The following is a 19,118-nucleotide window of genomic DNA, read 5'->3' as shown; positions in this document are numbered from 1 at the left end:
AAAATTCAGTGGTTTAAATTTTTTAATTAAAATTAAGTCTGCTGTTGGTAAAAAAAGATTTCAATCAATTTGGAGAATTTGATGTTTCCCCATTCAAAGAGATAGGAGCTGCATGCGCGAAAGGCGTTTCAAAGATGACTTTGGTTTTCAATCAACAGTTAAAGCTTTTAAACTCACTTTCTGTCTCTCCCTCACAGCCTCATTTTCATTCCTGTCAGAAATTAAATATGGCGTCACCCTAAGGTTCATTAATGTGACACTGATCATCTTATCGTGAAAATTTGGGTACTATGATAAAATCATGAATTCTGATTTCGGAAAAGCCTTAGGGGGCGGCGCCGTTCTCCGAAAAGTGGGCGTGGCTCCGTCTCATTCAGCCAATCGGACATCAGTGGGCGGGGTGTTTTTGCTGGTCTCGTAAGGCAGTGAGGATTTCGGGCCTCGTTACATTCGGTAACACGGAGCGCAAGCCCGGAACAACTCGCGCCGACTGATCCCAGATCAGACCCGCTCTCGAACACACAGCGGCCCGTCTGAGCAGCAGCCTGGCCGGATTCTGACCCGGGATCAGCCGCGCCTGCGAACGCACACCCAGGCTCGAGTGTGTTCATGTGTGATCGTGCTTGTTTGTGTAAATAAATGCAACACAGAACTACGATAAAAAACAGAGTGGAAGTACTAGAGGATTCTGGGATCTTTTCTGAGGTATTGTCTAACATCTAGCTCCATAGCACCATTTTCCCACACCTTGATCAAATACACCTGCCAAAGTTAGAGATTTAAAGACATAAGTGAAAATAATTTGAACTCGTACCTCATTTTCTGTTGTAATTCTGGTCCAAATGACTACTGTAACACACTGTATTTACTCATATGAGGTTAAATCTTCTGCATATGAATGCTTATACTCTTTGTATTTGTTGCATTTGCTCGATTACAGGCTTGAAATCTCTTTTAATGTTAATATAACATTTTGATTTAGTAACATGAGATATTGTTTCTTCCATTGGCACCGCCTGGAACAGGACTGGCGCTCGGATTGGCATAAATCCTGCATATGTACATTTTAAAGTACAGCCCTTATCTAAAATAGGCTTGTATTTTACATAAATCTATTATTATAGCTAACAAACAGTTGGACCTTTAAGGGAAAGTCTCAGGAAAACACTTCACCTCAAAACCAAAAGAGAAAATATGGTATTACATTTTCATTAAGTTTCATTTAAAAAAAGGATCATAAAGATGATAGTTATATACGTTTTCCCACTAAAATTCTCATTAGTGTCATGCAAAAAAAAAAAAAAAAAAAAATGTTTTCGAAAATTTTTTATTAGGATTCTCATTACTGTAATATAGTATTACAGTAAAAAAAATATAGTAATAAAACATCATATTCTTTAATATTATGTAATATGTTTAATCTAAAATGTTGTTAAATATAATTTTTTTGCATTACATTAGCGAGAATATGTAGGGATATTTAAAATATTCTCAGTCATTAAAATAACTATGCAACATCTTAATAGTTTTAATAGAACACACTTCATCTCAAAGCCAAATAAAAACATGGTATTATATTTTGCATTACGTTTTACAAAAAAAAAAAAATCAATTAAATACATTTTCTCACCGAAATTCTTATTAGTGTAATGCAAAAAACAAACAAAAAAACTTATTACACTAAAATATTTTTATTAGGATTCTCATTACTGTAATATAGTTTTTTTTTTTAAATATGACAGTAAAAATCTAGTACTATAACATTATATTGCTTAATATTTTATTGTATAATATTTGGATTCTAAAATTTAGTTAAATAGATTTTTTTGCATTACATTAGTGAGAATATGTAGGGATATTAAAATATTTTAGTGTCATTAAAATCACAATGCAGCATCTTAATATTCTTAAAAACCAAAATCACCTCAAACCCAAAAGAAAATACATGGTAGCTATTACATCTCATTAAGTTTTGCTCAAAAAAAAACAAAAAAAAAAAAACGTAAATCATAAAGACAACAATTAGAAATATTTTACCACCAAAATTCTCATTAGTGTAATGCAAAAAAAAAAAAAAAAAAAAAAAACGTATTAAACTAAAATATTTTTATTAGGATTCTCATTACTGTAATGTAGATTTTTTAATATTACAGTAAAAAATATAGTAATATAACATTATATTGCTTAATATTTGAATGTATAATATTTTAAATCTAAAATCTGTATTACATTAGTGAGAATATGTAGGGATTTAAAAAATATTTAAGTGTTATTAAAATTGCAATGCAGCATCTTAATAATCTTAATAGAAAACACTTCACCTCAAAAACAAATAAAAATATGGTATTATATTTTGCATAAGGTTTTGCAAAAAAAAAAAAGGACATTAAGATGACAATTAAATACATTTTTCCATTGAAATTCTCATTAGTGTAATGCAAAAAATTGGAGAATATTTAAATATTTTCTTAGGATTCTCATTACTGTTCTACAATATTAATATAATATAAAATATTATAGAAAAAATGATTGTAATACACTAATATATGAAATGCTACCATGATTGTAGAATATTATTTATGGAAAATTTAGTTCAATAAAAAATGTTTTTGAATTACATTAGTGAGAATATGGAGGATTTTATTAAAAATCAAACTGCAGCATCGTAATAATCCTAAAATAGGCTTTGCTTACTATATAGAAAATGTAATTTATTTTCCCATTTGATTTTGGTGTGAAATAGACCCGGGCGTGTTCTCGACAGCTTTCGTGAGATTCCCCCTTAAAGGACACCAGTTGACCCGTATTAAAGGAACACTCCACTTTTTTTGGAAATAGGCTCATTCTCCAACTCCCCCCGAGTTAATAAGTTGAGTTTTACCGTTTTGAAATCCATTCAGCCATTCTCCTGTTCTGTTTATATCACTTTTAGCATAGCTTAGCATAGATCATTGAATCCTATTAGACCAGTAGCATTGCGTTCAAAAAGGAACAACGAGTTTCGATATTTGTCCTATTTAAAACTTGACTCTTCTGTAGTTATATCGTGTACTAAGACCAGCGGAAATGTAAAGCTGCGGTTTTCTAGGCCGATAAGATTAGGAACTACACTCCCATTCCGGCGTAATAGTCAAGGAAGTTTGCTGCCGTAACATGGCCGAAGCAGGCGCAGTAATATCACACAGCGCCTGAAATTAGTTCCCAGCTAGGTAACTTCCAATATGACCGGTGCTAAGTTTGTGTAATTCCGGTTGTTGCAGCTGTCAGAGTTGCAGATGGTAAAATGTTAGTGGCTGGATTTACCTGTGTGTGATTAGCTATGGTTATGTGCATTGTAAGGGGCTGTGATAGTAAGTTAAAGACTTACTCTACTACCATGTTTCATTGAATTCCCAAGAAAAAAAAAGCAATTTCGACTAATGAATCAATGGCTGGCTGCTCTGAACATGGATCTCAAAACACCGGTAGAAACGATCAAGAAATGGCGTGTTTGCTCCGAGGATTTTGAACCAGATGACTATTTGGATAGTTTTACCGGTACTACAGCAGGGCGTCTAAAGGACACGGCGATCCCAACAATCTTCAGAGTACAGACAGGACAACGAGGAGCATCGCCCATGGCTGTAAGTATAACATGACTAATTGCTATTGTTGTTGGCTAACGTAACCTGTGAAATGCAACCCCTGACGACTAGGTTTGGGCCAACAGTATTTGCTATGACCAAATTTCATGTGTGATTGCAAAAGAAAGTTATTGCGAACAGTCGGTAGACTTGTAGTCAAGACCGCCTAAACCGAGACCAAGACACTACCAAGACCAGAAGGTATCGAGACCATGACAAGACCAAGACGAGACCGGAGAAAAAAACAGACTAGTGTTGAAGCTACGCAATAACTTGTATGAACAGCAGCATACTAGGGTTCAGCCACAGTTTACACTCAATGTTAGACAGTGTTACTTCAACTACAGGCAGAGCAATACAGAGACAGACCATGCCATGTGTGTGACTGAGCTCACTGCAAATGTTTTTTCAGACTGGGTGAGATCAACTATGTGTATCAATTGTATGACGGCTGTTACTGCACTATTAGAGGATTGAGACTCCCTTAACTTTTGTATACTGTTGAGGACTGACATTACTGGTACTGACTGGTTCATCTGACAAAACATCAAACACCCCCAACACAATCTTGCTCCTCCAACAACTGTCTAAACAACGAGAAATACAGCATGTAACCAATTGAAATTATACTTAATGTGTAGATGAAATCGTAACATCAAATTAAAGATACACAATTATAAACTTGGATTAGGCCTTATGTTTAGTCAACACAACAGAGATATGCAGATGATATTTAAAAGACCATTTATTTAGTAATATAGAGGGCATAACGTTATATGGATGGATGAGCGCCAACAGCTTTCGCAAAAAAAAAACAAAAAACTACATGCTTGTGATTGGTTGCATTTGATTTGAAGGGCGCAAAATATTAATGTTGCATTATCAAACGTTGTGTTGTCGTGGATACCAAAGATTCTAGAGCGCCTCGTTTTTTTTTTTTTTTTTAACGTGTAGTACTGCTAAATCCCCGACCACTATGACGGTCTGAGACAGCGAGACCTTGACAAGACCAAGACCAAAGACCGTCAAGGCCGTGACAAGACCGAGACCGGTCTCGAGACATACATCACTAACAGTCGGTGGTGTTTTAAAGTGAGTTTTGAGTAAAAGTGTACATCATGAATAAGCCTGAAAATGCAAACTGACAGTATGCATTCAAAATCTTTATATTATATATTGTAGTGGTTGCAGGAATAACTTACTCTTGCGACAGCCATTAGGTCCACGACGAAATGTGAGTGTAGTTCCTAATCTTATCGGCCTAGAAAACCGCTGCTTTACATTTCCGCTGGTCTTAGTACACGATATAACTACAGAAGAGTCAAGTTTTAAAGAGGACAAATATCGGAACTCGTTGGTCATTTTTGAACGCGATGCTACTGGTCTAATAGGATTCAATGATCTATGCTAAGCTATGCTAAAAGTGATATCGCCAGAACAGGAGAACGGCTGAATGGATTTCAAAACGGTAAAACTCAACTTATTAACTCGGGGGGAGTTGGAGAATGAGCCTATTTCCAAAAAAAGTGGAGTGTTCCTTTAAGTGCAAGACTTTTATTTCCTAATACTCTGACCGTTCTACACCGTTGACCATCTCTGTGAAACACTTCCTGTTAAAAACTGGAGCCGAGCCAGATAGAGGGGAAGAAACGAGTGGAAAAAGGAACAAATGAGCGAGGTTTTCACGACGATGAGGACGAAAGACATGAGATGACGTGACATGAGCTGTACGCACAGAGAGAAGGAGAACGTGTGTTTATGTGTGTGTGTGAGTGTGTGAGTGTGTGTGTGTTTACAAGCATCCCTGGGTTGTACAAGTGTGTGTCACATGGTGTTATTCCACTTTGTAAGTGTTGAATCGAATGGAACGTGCCTTGTATACCTTGTTAACACCTCGGTGCTGACGCTTGTGTGTGTAATTAAAGGTGCAACTTCCACCAGAGTGAGGTGAAAACTTTAGGAGAGGCGGCGCGGCGTCTTACAGAGCCGTGAGTCTCCCCGTCAGAGCGGCCTGCAGTTCAGATGGCAGGAACACGCCCAGCTCCGTGATGATGCCGCCCGTGATCAGCTGGTGAGGAGTGACGTCGAACGACGGGTTCCACACCTCGATACCTGCAACCACAGACACGGATCAGACAATCAGTGTTAACCTATTAACGATGTACTATTACAATGTTGTTATTTTGAATTAGATGTTTGCATTTTACTTTTTTATTAAAGGGATGGTTCGGAGTAGAATTGACTTCATTGCTATGCATGCCGAAGCCCATCTAAATACCCCATCCGAAGTTTTTTTTTACCTTAGTCAAACATTTATGGAGATATTAGAGTTTTTCGAATTGCTTGTTACAGGAGTGAATGGTACATGTGATGTATCTCGTAAATTGCACCACTAAACGTGCAAGTAATCTTACCAAACTTAGGGTTAATAGGTTATGTACTCACAAAACGCTGCATCAGAACATTTGTAAGTCCACCATGAGTGTTTTAAAAACACGTTTTACCCGATCCCTACTAGTCTCAGAAACTACAAGTCGACGTCACTTCCCTGGTTTGAAAAAAGCACGTAAAAGTCCTCCTACAAGTTGACATGCACACAGACGTAGTAGGAGGACTTTTATGTGCTTTTTTCAAACCAGGGAAGCGACGTCGACTTGTAGTTTCTGAGACTAGTAGGGATCGGGTAAAACGTGTTTTTAAAACACTCATGGTGGACTTACAAATGTTCTGATGCAGCGTTTTGTGAGTACATAACCTATTTACACTACTGTACAAGTTTGGTAAGATTACTTGCACGTTTAGTGGTGCAATTTACGAGATACATCACATGTACCAATCACTCCTGTAACAAGTAATTCGAAAAACTCTAATATCTCCATAAATGTTTGACTAAGGTAAAAAAAAAACTTCGGATGGGGTATTTACATGGGCTTCGGCATGCATAGCAATGAAGTCAATTCTACTCCGAACCATCCCTTTAAGTAATCAATCAAGCAATCTATTGGTTTATTTATTTACACTACCAGTCAAAAGTTTTTGAACAGTAAGATTTGTATGTTTTTTAAAGAAGACTCTTCTGCTCACCAAGCCTGCATTTATTTGACTCAAGGTATAGCGAAAACAGTCAAATTTTGAAATATATTTTCTATTTAAAATAACTGTTTATTATTTGAACATATTTTAAAATGTAATTTATTCTTTTGATTTGAAAGCTGAATTTTTAGCATCATTACTCCAGTCACACGATCCTTCAGAAATCATTCTAATATTCTGATTTGCTGCTCAAAACCATTTATTATTGTTGTTGAAAACAGCTGAGGAGATTTTTTTCAGGCTTCTTTGACGAATAGAAAGTTCAGAAGAACAGCATTTATCTGAAATAGAAATCTTTTGTAACATTATAAATGTCTTTATCATCACTTTTGAACAATTTAAAGCATCCTTGCTAAATAAAAGTATTAATTTCTATAAATTCTTCCTCCTTTTATTATATAATAATAAACGTTTCTTGATCAGCATGTTAGAATGATTTCTGAAGGATCATGTGACACTGAAGACTGGAGTAATGATGCTGAAAATTCAGCTTTGATCACAGAAATAAATTACAAATTTAAATTAAAATATATTCAAACAGAAATCAGTTATTTTAAATAGTAAAGATATTTTTAAAAATTAACTGTTTCACTTTGGATCAAATAGAGACTTCTTTAAAAAACAAAATCTTACCGTTCAAAAACTTTTGACTATTAGTTTAAGTTATAGACCCCCCCCCCCCCCCCAATTTTTATTAGTTTTTGCTGTTCTTGTCTATATAGGTCTATAAAAGGTTTATCAATTAAAAAAATAATATATGTCGCTTTGGCAAAGATCTAAAAATAAGTTACTTTTTTTTAAATACATATTTTAGCTAATATTTATTTCGTTTCAGATTGCATTTTTATTTTTTATTTCTTTAAATGAAATCATTATTTCTATTCAGCTAGGACACTTAAAATTGATCGAATATGACTATAAAGACATTTATAATGTTACAAAAGATTTCTATTTTAGATAAATTACTTTTGATTCATCAGAGAATCCTGAAAAAAAAAAAAAGTTTTCCACAAAAATATGAAGCAGCACGACTGTTTTTTTTTACATAAATAATCATCAGAAATGTTTCTTGGGCAGCAAACCAGCATATTAGAATGATTTCTGAAGGATCATGTGACACTGAAGACTGGAGTAATGATGCTGAAAATTCAGCTTTGCATCACAGGAATAAATTACATTTTACAATATATTCACATAGAAAACTCATCTTCTAAATTGTAATAATATTTCACAATTTTACAGCTTTTAGTGTATTTTTAGTCAAATAAATGCAGCCTTGGTTAGCAGAAGCATCTTCTTTGTGAAAGATTTAAACTTACCAACCCCAAACATTTAAAGTAATGGAGTGGTGTGAATTACTTGTGGATTATTGTGATGTTTTGGGCTTTCAATCTGACGGCACCCATTCACAACAGAGGATCTATTGTTGAGCAAGTGATGAAATGCTACATCTAGAATTTCCTCAAATCTTCCCATGAACGAACACATCAACACTGAACTATTTCACTCATATAAACGCTGTGATTCATGGCGTTTCTCTTCAAATTGAACAGACATGTAACAGTTCCAGTCAGATAGCAAGTTAATTTGCTGAGATGAATCGATTGGGGCGTCCCGCGCTGATCTGGGACCAGCGTTTCCCGTCTCAATCTCCCAGTCTTGTCCATCGTGCGTCAGACAGCAGAGTTCCTGAGAGCCGCGCAGTAATCTGTCTCTCCCCTCGAGACGCCGCCAGCTATTAAACGCTGCAGCTTTAATTAATCTGATCATTCTGACTCCTCTCACACTCTTCTGTTTTCGCACATATGGAGGATCATCTCTCTCTCTCTCTCTCTCCCACCCCCGCTCGCTCTCATATCAGAACCGTTTAATTAAAAGCAGCTCCGCTCTGTTTCAAATCTCACTTAAACCCTGCGGTCACACACACACATAGACAGACTAATAATCTTTTTCTGGTTTTCTCACCCCTTCTTCACCCAAAAAAATAAACATAAAAAATACAAACAGCAGTTTACTGTAAATGAACACAGTGCAATTAAAGCAACACTAAGTAACTTTTCCCTCAATGCTCCCTCTACAGGTTAGAAGCGGAATTGTCCATTACCGCTGTCGTAAATAATTTAGCCTACCATCGTGTCACATGCACGTTATTTGTTTGAAAGGCTATCCAGGACCGGCTTTGGAAATAACGATGTCCAGTGACAAGGTAGAGTATGTTGTATGACTTTATAAAAGTATGAAAACCTTTTGTGAAGCCTGCCGTGAAGCAAGTCGCATTTGTAGTCTCATTTGAACTACAAAACCGCGACCCGACGACCCAAACTTACATAGTGCTGTTACGGCTGATAGAGGGTCGCAAAGCGAATACGAAAGTGCCGTTTCACCCTGTTATGAGTTGATGAACCGCTGACATGAGTTCGGAAACATTATTTTAAGGTAAAAAAAGTTACTTAGTGGGGCTTTAATACACTTACACTACTGTTCAAAAGTTTGGGACTGGTAAGAAGTCTCTACTGCTCACCAAGGCTGCATTCATTTGATCAAAAATACAGTCAAAACAGTAAAATTGTAAAATATTATTAAAATTTACAAGAAGAGTTTTCTATGTGAATATATTGTAAAATGTAATTTATTCCTGTGATCAAAGCTGAATTTTCAGTATCATCACTCCATTCTTCAATGTCACATGATCCTTCAGAAATCATTCTAATATGTGACCTGATGGAAAGGGGAGACCACAAGCTGTAAAAAGTCACAAAAGTCATACCTTGAATGGTTTTAAAGACTTACCCATTTGCCCTATTTTTCCAATTGAAAACCTGAGAAAATCACTTTTAAAGTTTTGCCCGTTTTTTTGTTGATATCTTTCAAAATCCATTGCATTTAAAGGGATAAACTATTTATTTTACAGCTTAATTTGAGCAAAGATTTGCATACATTTGTATATATATATATATATAAATGCTATTAAACCAGGCTGAAGCTGAAATTATTTTTTAGTATTTATTTGATTAAATATATTAAAAGGCACTTTACAAAGACTTCAGAAAGATTGAACAGAGGTGCTATATTTTCGCTTGACTGTAAAGCGCTTGAACTCCGGTAATCGCCGCTTGCAGCTATATTTTAAATTGTTCGTACTTTACTATTTCTAGTTTTCTTTTTAATTTGAGTTTAATTCTTAGTAGTTTTGTTCCTTTATTAGTTTATTTAGTTTATTAATTAAAACTAGTTATTAGCTTCTATTTATTTCCAGTCAGTAATTTCAGTGCTTCAACTTTAGCTTAGCTAAAAATGAGAAACGTTAACCTGTTTCATTCTAATTTTTATTTTGAATGTTTATTTAGGAGTGGGCATGGCAATTTGTAACTTTTATGGGTGTGGCTTCTGGGGTCATCCACGTCCAACTATTTTTAGCTGTACAAAACAGCTTGTTTTGCTGCTTGATATTGCAAATTGGTGTGTCTTATCATATTATTTTAATGTATTATCTTAATTATGAACACACTCTTTTGTAGCACAAACAGTTTTACCGTTTACTGCAAGTTGTTATTCTTCTCGTTATTTCCCTACAGCGGCTAATGAACCCGAAGTGCTTTTCTTATTAAGATTTTTTGTCTTGTTCCCAGCCAAAATATCTAAAAAGTCTTAGATCAAGAAGGATTTTCTAGACGAGTAAAAATTAATGTCTTATTTTCAGAAAAAACAAGTCAAAATTACGTGTGTTTTTACTTGAAACAAACAAAATAATCTGCCAATGCGGTAAGGAAAAAAAAAACTTTTTTTCTGTTTGAAATAAGATTTTTTTTCTTACCCCATTGGCAGATTATTTTGCTTGTTCTAAAAAAAAAAATCACTTAATTTTGGCTTGTTTTTTCTGAAAACACGAAAATATTTTTAACTCGTCTAGAAAATCCTTCTTGATTTAAGAATTTTTAGATATTTTGGCTGGAAACATGACAAAAAAATCTAAGTAAGAAAAGCATTTTTTGCAGTGTAAACAACAAGGTGGATATTAATTGTGCGCTGTTTACCAGGAGCAGCTACAGGAACTCCATTGATGCTGGTGAGCTCCTCAGGTGGACGTTCCTCGATCACGATGTCTCGTCCGCTCTCCAGACTCAGATCGCAGGACGTGCTGGGCGCCGCCACGTAAAACGGTACACCGTGATGCTTGGCGGCGATGGCCAGCTGATACGTGCCCACTTTGTTCGCCGTGTCCCCGTTGGCAACAACCCTGTCCGCTCCGACGACGACAGCTGTGTGTGTACAGGAACATTAACATCTGACAGAGCTAATACAGACAGGAAACTTACATGAGTAGTTCACTTCCAGAACAAAAATTTACAGATAATGCACTCACCCCCTGTCATCCAAGATGTTCATGTCTTTCTTTCTTCAGTCGTGAAGAAATTATGCTTTGAGGAAAACATTTCAGGATTTCTCTACTTATAATTGACTTCTATGGTGCTCCCGAGTTTGAACTTCCAAAATTCAGTTTAAAGGTAGCTTCAAAGTGCTCTAACTGATCCCAGCCGATGAAGATGTGTCTTATCTACCAAAACGATCAAACGAACAATTTCTATTCTTTTAAACCTCAAAAGCTCATCTTGTCTAGCTCTGTGTCAACTCTGTGTAATCCAGTTCAATACAGTTAGGGTATGTCGAAAAACTCCCACCTCATTTTCTCCTCCAACTTTAAAATCGGCCTACATCGCTGCAGAAGTACCAACCCACTGTTTACAAAGTAAAAATGCAAAGAAAATCAAACATCCTTTGCAAAAAAAGGTAAAACAGCGATGTAGGATGATTTTGAAGTTGAAGGAGAAAATGAGATGGGAGTTTTTCGACATACCCTGACTGTCTTGAACCGGAATACACAGAGCAAGACAAGATGAGCATCTGAGGTTAAAAAGTATATAGATTAGGGCTGCTTGATTTTGGCAAAAATCATAATCATGATTATCTTGGTCAATATTGTAATCACGATTATTTAACACTATTATGACTGGGACCAAAACTTTATATTACCGATTAATTTAAAGATAGCAATACAACAGAAAAAAAATATTTGATTTGAAAAAACAAAAGAATAAATACTGAATACTTATGCAAGTCTAAAGTAGTCAAACAATACTAAAGAAATTGAATGTAATTATTTGAATGTAAAATAAAACAGCGTCTTCACTGTAACAGTCAAACATGCTTTGTTTCTTATTAAAACCACAAAAGTCTTTCATTCAAGAGCAGTGAGTGATTTTTCTCTTCAGATTTTTACGTTTTATTCATATTAAGCACAGAGACGGCAGAAGGAATATTATTTGTTGCTGCTTTAAGCGCCACACAGATCCAATATACTGTTACACACGTATTTTCATTCTCAACTGTTTATGATCATTTAAGACAGAACTGACAAGAGTTTACATGAATAATCACCAAGTGCCTCATTTTGAAATATTTGTGCGTGTATTTGTCTGTTTAGGTGCACCTTGAGCTAAAATATAACTTTACACATCCGTGTTCGCATACACAGAACGGCGCATGTTATCTTTCTCACTTTAAAAACACATCAAAGACACATTAATAAATCAGAGCACGTTTTATGAAAGTCACGTTACATGATTTTGCTGATTTGCATGTGAAATTAGGCTTTTATGGAGGAGCGAAAGCGCACCACTGGTGAGGGGGTGGATTGGGGCACAATAATCGTTTCATCTCGATTACTGCATTTTCATGATCGTTTGAAGCAGAAGTCGAAATCGAAACCGAATTTTGATTAACTGCACAGCACTAATATAAACTGTCAATTAATTTAGAAAATAGCCAATTGTTCCACTAGATAAGATCATTCTTCCTCGGCTGGGATCGTTTAGAGCCTTTTGAAGCTGCATTCTGGAAGTTCAAACTCACGGGCACCATAGACGTCCACTATATGGAGAGAAATCCTGAAATGTTTTAATCAAAAAACAATTTCCTCACAGCTCAAGAAAGACAGACATGGACATCTTGGACGACAAGGGGTTGAGCATATCCTCTGTAAATCTTTGTTCTGGATGTGAATATCTCCGTTAAGAAAGTCTCTCTGTGTCACCTGTGATGCCTTTCTCCCTCATGGTGAGGGCCGCCATGCTGTCTGTGATGAGGGTGGCTGGGAATCCCTCCGCCACGGCTTCATATGCCGTCAGCCGGGCGCCCTGGTTGTAGGGCCGGGTCTCTGTGCAGTACAAACGCTTCAAGCGGCCCAGTGCGTGCAGCGACCGCACCACTCCTGTATGGATAGGTTACAGTCATTATCAGAGATCAGTCTTCATTTGTGCATTAATGATAAGAGAACGGACTGACCGAGAGCCGTGCCGTATCCCGCGGTGGCGAGGCTGCCCGTGTTACAGTGCGTGAGGATGGTGACGGAGTCTCGCGGGACTCCGGACAGGATGTGCTGCGCGCCGTAGTTGCCGATTTTTTTGTTGTCGTTCACGTCTCGCTCCAACATCTCCTCAATCCAGCCAATCACGCTAAAGCAGGGTCAAACAGAAATCAAATGCAGTACTTTATATTTAGCCTGTTGTGGTAACCTTTTACATTTTTGCTGGAAATTAAATATTAATATGTGACCCTGGACCAAAAATACACTGAATGGGTCAAAATGATCGATTTTTCTTTTATGCCAAAAATCATTAGGATGTTAAGTAAAGATTTTGTTCCATGAAGATATTTTGTACATTTTCTACCACAAATCTATCAAAACGTAATTTTTGATTAGTAATATGCATGGCTAAGAACTTCATTTGGACAACTTTGATGGCAATTTTCTGAATGTTTAGTTTTTTGCACTCTCAGATTGTAGATTTTCAAATAGTTGTATCTCGGCCAAATATTGTCCTTATTTATTTAGCTTTCATATGATGTATAAATCTTAATTTCAGAAAACTGACCCTTATGACTGGTTTTGTGGGTCACGGTCATATATAATGTTAAATGTAAAATGTAAAACTGAAATATACAATAATTAATTTCCTTTAAGGCTGTTTAAACAGATACTGCATAAGGATGCGTACATAGTTTGAAATATTTTAATTACTACTTCTGAATGAAATAAAATAAAAACAATGAAAATGAAACAAATTTTAGATAAAATGTTTTGTATTATTTGTTCTCAATTTAGAATATTTTAAATCATATTTTAAATGTTTTAATTAAATTTTTTTATTTTTTTAAATCCATTCAGCTCTAACATCTGCTCACTGGAATGAAAAAATACTATTCAAAATGCTATTTTAAAAATAATAAATACAAATAAAAAAAATTCAAAACAAACTTTTTTTATATTTTAAATAATATTTTGACTATTGACATACAATCTGGTCAAAAACTGTAGAAAATTGTGTAAACTGTTCACAGAACAGTGTTATTTTTATTGTTATTCATATACTATTATAGTATTTATTAAAAGTAGCCTTACTTTTTACTATAATATACTATACTACAATATTTACAGTACATTTTATTAGTAGTTTTATTTTAATCAGTTAGTAACTATTTTTAATAGTTTTAGTTAATAACAACACTGCTTTGTTTACATTTACATTTTTTTTTTTACATTTGTATTAATTTTAGCTATTTTAAAAAAAAAAAATCTATATAGCTTTAATTCATGTTTATTTCTGTTTTAGTTCCAGTTATTTTAGTTCTTAAATGTAAAAGAAAATCTGAATTTGCCCTGGCAACTTACTGAAAGAAAAAAAAATAAACTTTAGGTTTTCTATCTATAATATTTACATTTTATTTCATCTCAATTTTAACTATTTTTTAATATTTTTAGTTAATAACAGCACTGTTAATAGTTAATAGCAATACTATAATGGCAATTAGTACAAAGACAAAAAAAAACAAAAACAAAGCAGAAACCTTCTTTTTAAGAATATCTAGTTGACTTGCTATTAAAACAAAACTATTAACTGCTGTTAAACCATGGCATCCATCAGGTGCTCACCTGTCTCTGAGCTGCTCTGTGTTTTTCTCCATGCTCTCGTTCTCTGTGAACTCCATGAGCTCGCGGGCGGCTCTGCCCATGTTGACGGCGGTGGGTCTGGCGGACGTCAGGTGGCACAGAGAGTCCCTGATGAAGGACACCAGGTCCTCACCTCCGGCGCCCGCCCGCAGCTCCACCGCCAGACTCAGGCACCCCACGATGGCGATGGCGGGAGCGCCGCGCACCTGCAGGGTGAAAGGTCACACGCCACAGAGTCAGAACCGCAGGACCGCCAGCGCTTACAATTAACAGCCTCATTTCACAAATCATCTTATACAGTGATTTAACACTTCCGTTCAGCTCGAAAATCAGCTGGAATGAAAAACTTGATTTTTATGGTGAAAAGCCCAATAAATGTATTTATTCTGATTGGAAACACATGAGTTGGTTCAAGTTTTGAGTTCAAAGTCGTGCGCAAACACCATTCACAATAAAACCCATTTTACTTCCAAATTGTTATTACCAGCAAATCCAATTGGATAAATGTGCGCAAGTACTACTCGTTGCATTTAGTGACTTCAAAAGGAAAACATTTCCATTTAAGAGTTTCAATGAAATGACGGAGTCATCCGGAGTTCACAGTTCCAGTTGACAAATAGAAAAATGATGGTTAGTATGATGACATCATCTCTTTAGAATTTGGAATTCTGCCATTATGACTACAATTATGACATCACTCCATCAAAGAGCTGATTAAATGGCTATGATGTCATAATGACTTAAAGAGACAGTTCACACAAAATTCGGAGAATTTTGTCATCATTTACTCACCCTCAAGTTTCTTCTATTGAGCACAAAAGAAGATATTCCGAAGAATGTTGGTGACTGAACAGTTGACGGTAGCCATTGATTACAAAAGCGTATGGAAATCAATGGCTACCAACAACTCGTTGGGGACCAACATTCGACAAAAAATCTTTTGGGTTCAACAGAGGAAAGAAACTCATTCAGGCTTGGAACATGTAAAGGATGGGTAAATGTGACCCTGGACCACAAAACCAATCATAAATAGCAATAGCTAATGTTTTTCAGAGAAGTCTCTTCTGCTCACCAAGAATTCAGTAACAAGGTATATGCAGTAACACTTTGATATTTGTACTATTTAAAATAACCGTTTTCTATCCGAATATATTTCAGTATGTAATTTATTCCAGTAATTTCATTGTATGGCGTAAAAATATTTTTTTTTCTTTTATGGCAAAAATCATTAGGATATTAAGTGAAACTCATGTTCCATGAAGATGTTTTGTAAATTCCCTACCGTAAATATATAAAACCTGAATTTTTGTTTATTAATATGCATGGCTAAAAACTTCATTTGGACAAATTTAAAGGCGATTTTCTCAATATTTAGATTTTTTGCCACCCTTATTCTCACCAGTTTCGAGATACTCAAATAGTTATATCTCGGCCAAATGTTGTCCTATTCTAACACCAATGAAAAGCTTATTTGTTCAGCTTTCAGGTGATTTAAAAGATTGGCCCTAATGACTGATTGTGTGGTCCAGCGTCACAAATGATGACAAAATATTAGATTCTGAACTGAAAAATCTGACATTGGTATGTGAAAGTTTCTTTGTACATTACCGGAAGAGTTTTAATGTTTTTTTTAGAGAAGTCTCTTCTGTTTACCAAGCCTGCATTTATTTGATCCAAAGTACAACAAATACGGTAGAAATGTAAAATATTTAAAATAACTGTTTTCTATCTGAATATATTTAAATAAGTAATTTATTCATGTTATTTTAAAGCTTAATTTTATTATTCCAGACACATTATCCTTTACAAATTATTCTAATATTCTGATTTGCTGCTTTAAAAATATATTATTATTATTATTATTATTATTATTATTATTATTATTATTATGTTGAAAACAGATTAATATAACTTTTTTCAGGTTTCTTTAATGACCAGAAAGTTCAGAAGAACAGTGTTTATCTGGAGTAGAAATCTTTTGTAACATAAATGTCGTTATAATCACTTTGGTCAATTTAAAGCATCCTGCTAAATAAAAGTATTATTTTCTATAATTTCTTAAAAAAAAAAAAAAATCCAAGCTTTTGAATGGTATAGTGTGTAATGTTACAAAAGCGCTTTATTTCAGATAAATGCAGACGTTTGGATTATTTTATCCATCAAAGATTTTTAACTTATATATAGATAGAACATTTATATATTAATCAGTAAATCAGCATATTAGAATGATCATGTAACTGGATTACTGATGCTGAAAATTCTATTACATCGCAGAAATAGATTACATTTTAAATATATATTCAAATAAACCAGTTATTTTAAATAGCAAAAATGTTTAACATTTTTACACCTTCTGCTGTACTTTGGATCAAATAAATGTGAGCAGAAAAGCTTGGTGAGCAGAAAAGGCCTATTTCTCTCCAAAAACTTTTGACTGGCGTACAAGCCACTCTTGATGAATCATCAGAGAAAATAAGAGTAAAGAGAGATTCTCTGCCCGTAACTTAAACGCTCGGCCATGATTGTCATTTCCTGTCCATTAGTAAAGCTCTCATGACAGTGACAGCGGCTGGCACAGGACCAAAGCCCCCGAATCCCTGATTGATCAATAATTCATGCCAGATATTTGCAGTAACGACTATTAATGAGGCGCAAGACATGGCTGCCGGAAAACCAGCACCCAACACATTAATTATGCACTACCTTAATCAAGACACCTTTATGATGTCACAAACAAAAAGAGGCCGTTCCCACGGGACAAAGAGTGGTTAAAAAGTTCAGAAGTTCTGATCTGTGCCAAACAATAAAACAAATCAGCATATTAAACCACACATACAGCTTTTACAGAACGTTCCCCTAACGTTAATATAAGGTTACCACTTTTTTAGGAAGTATTTCTTTTAGTTTTTTTACAAGTGCCAAATATTAAGTGGCATAACTTGTTTGTCCAAGACTCAAGCGTGCATTATTAAAAGAAGAAAACGGCGCAGACTGAACGCAAGAACGCTTCCTGATGCGAATGATGTGCAGCATCATTCCAGAACATCACCGAGGCCAACTGGGATTTTATTATTGACGTTAAATTGCGATTCATCCCGTTTAAGCATTTAATTGCGTTTGTAATGAAAACATATTTGCTAACTCTGACTTTATGTCAAGCGCAGGTTATGAAGCTCACACACATGCACACGCACGAACAAAGCGCGACCCCGTACTCTGATCCGACACAAAGGAACCTCAACCCGGCGTTGAGCAGCGCGATGCTCGGACGTGCGTGAACGGAACCGGACAGAGGATCCGTCGATCGGGCCTGCCGTACCTTCATGCTCTTGATGGCCTCATATCCGTCCTGCACCGAGCGGATCTCCTCGTAGACGGTCTCGTGCGGCAGCAGCAGCTGGTTGAGGATCTGCAGAGACCCGGACCGGTACCGGATCGCTTCCAGCGTCATGACCCGTATGAGATGCGGCCGAAGGTATTCCGGGGAGCGCTGGCGCCGATGTGTGACGGGTTCCGTCGGTCCGTTCCGCTGGATTCGGGGTGTGTTAAAAGCGGGGTGATTCGTGAATCATGAATCGCGAATCGCGAGGTGTGGGCGTAGTTTAAAGGCCTGCTGCACGGATCGCAGAAAAAAGCGCACCGATCACGGAACCGCGTGTTCGCTCTGGCAGGAAGCCCCGCCCTCTTGATCACGCCTACTCCTGTCAGTCATCCCGCAGAGGCTGCGCGCTCCCGCATTGTGTGCGGCGCATTTGACATTCAGATGAAGCTCTTTATTATTCTTATAAGTACGGCGACGCAACAATAAAGCGATTCAGACTATTCTTAGCGGGTGAATGGAGGGATCTAATGAAGAGCAGATGTTCAAGAATCGGAACGAGGACACGGAAGATCGTGTTTGTGCTAAAACCCACACTCAGGCACTATTGTTTGGAGTTTGATATTTTAATAAGTCATCATGACGGCATTTAACGTTACCTCAGATCGATTTTCATTTGAAGGCACGGTTCTTCCTAAACTTACAAATTTTTTTGTTTAATCATTTTGATGTAACGCATTACAAGTAACGCAAGTTACGTAATCAGATTACTTTTCAAGTAACGCATTACTTTTTTATTTACAAGAAAATATCCGAGTTCCTTTTTGTTTCCTTTATGTATTTAATCCCATTTTATTAACCAATGTCTTTGCTGCTGACCTTTGTTGGTTTAATTTAACCATACTAAGCAGCAAAACTTATTTTAGATTAATTATTATTTGTGCTTAATTTTTCTCATTGCTGAAGAATGTTGAACTTTCTGTTCCTAAAGTTCTACTGTACAGAAGTGAATTTACTTTTCCTTCAGCCTTAGGCTTATTCATTTCACTTTTTGGTGTGGAAGGGCTTTTATATT

At 35.9% G+C, this 19,118-nt stretch overlaps 1 protein-coding gene across 1 annotated transcript; it reads right to left on the bottom strand.

The window, feature by feature from the left end:
• Positions 1-5,601: 5,601 nt before the first annotated feature.
• mri1 (methylthioribose-1-phosphate isomerase 1) lies at positions 5,602-18,718 on the bottom strand. The gene is made up of 6 exons (XM_073843349.1): positions 18,044-18,718; positions 14,707-14,930; positions 13,059-13,228; positions 12,808-12,984; positions 10,751-10,975; positions 5,602-5,735 (listed from the first exon to the last, which is right to left on the bottom strand). Exons 1-6 carry the CDS (start codon positions 18,173-18,175, stop codon positions 5,602-5,604), a joined length of 1,062 nt encoding a protein of 353 aa, XP_073699450.1. The 5' UTR covers positions 18,176-18,718.
• Between the last annotated feature and the right edge of the window lie 400 nt (positions 18,719-19,118).

Source organism: Garra rufa, chromosome 6, assembly GCF_049309525.1.
Source record: "Garra rufa chromosome 6, GarRuf1.0, whole genome shotgun sequence".
NCBI lineage: Eukaryota > Metazoa > Chordata > Actinopteri > Cypriniformes > Cyprinidae > Garra > Garra rufa.
Note: the sequence above shows the minus strand (reverse complement) of the source record. Positions and strands in the feature narration are given on the sequence as shown.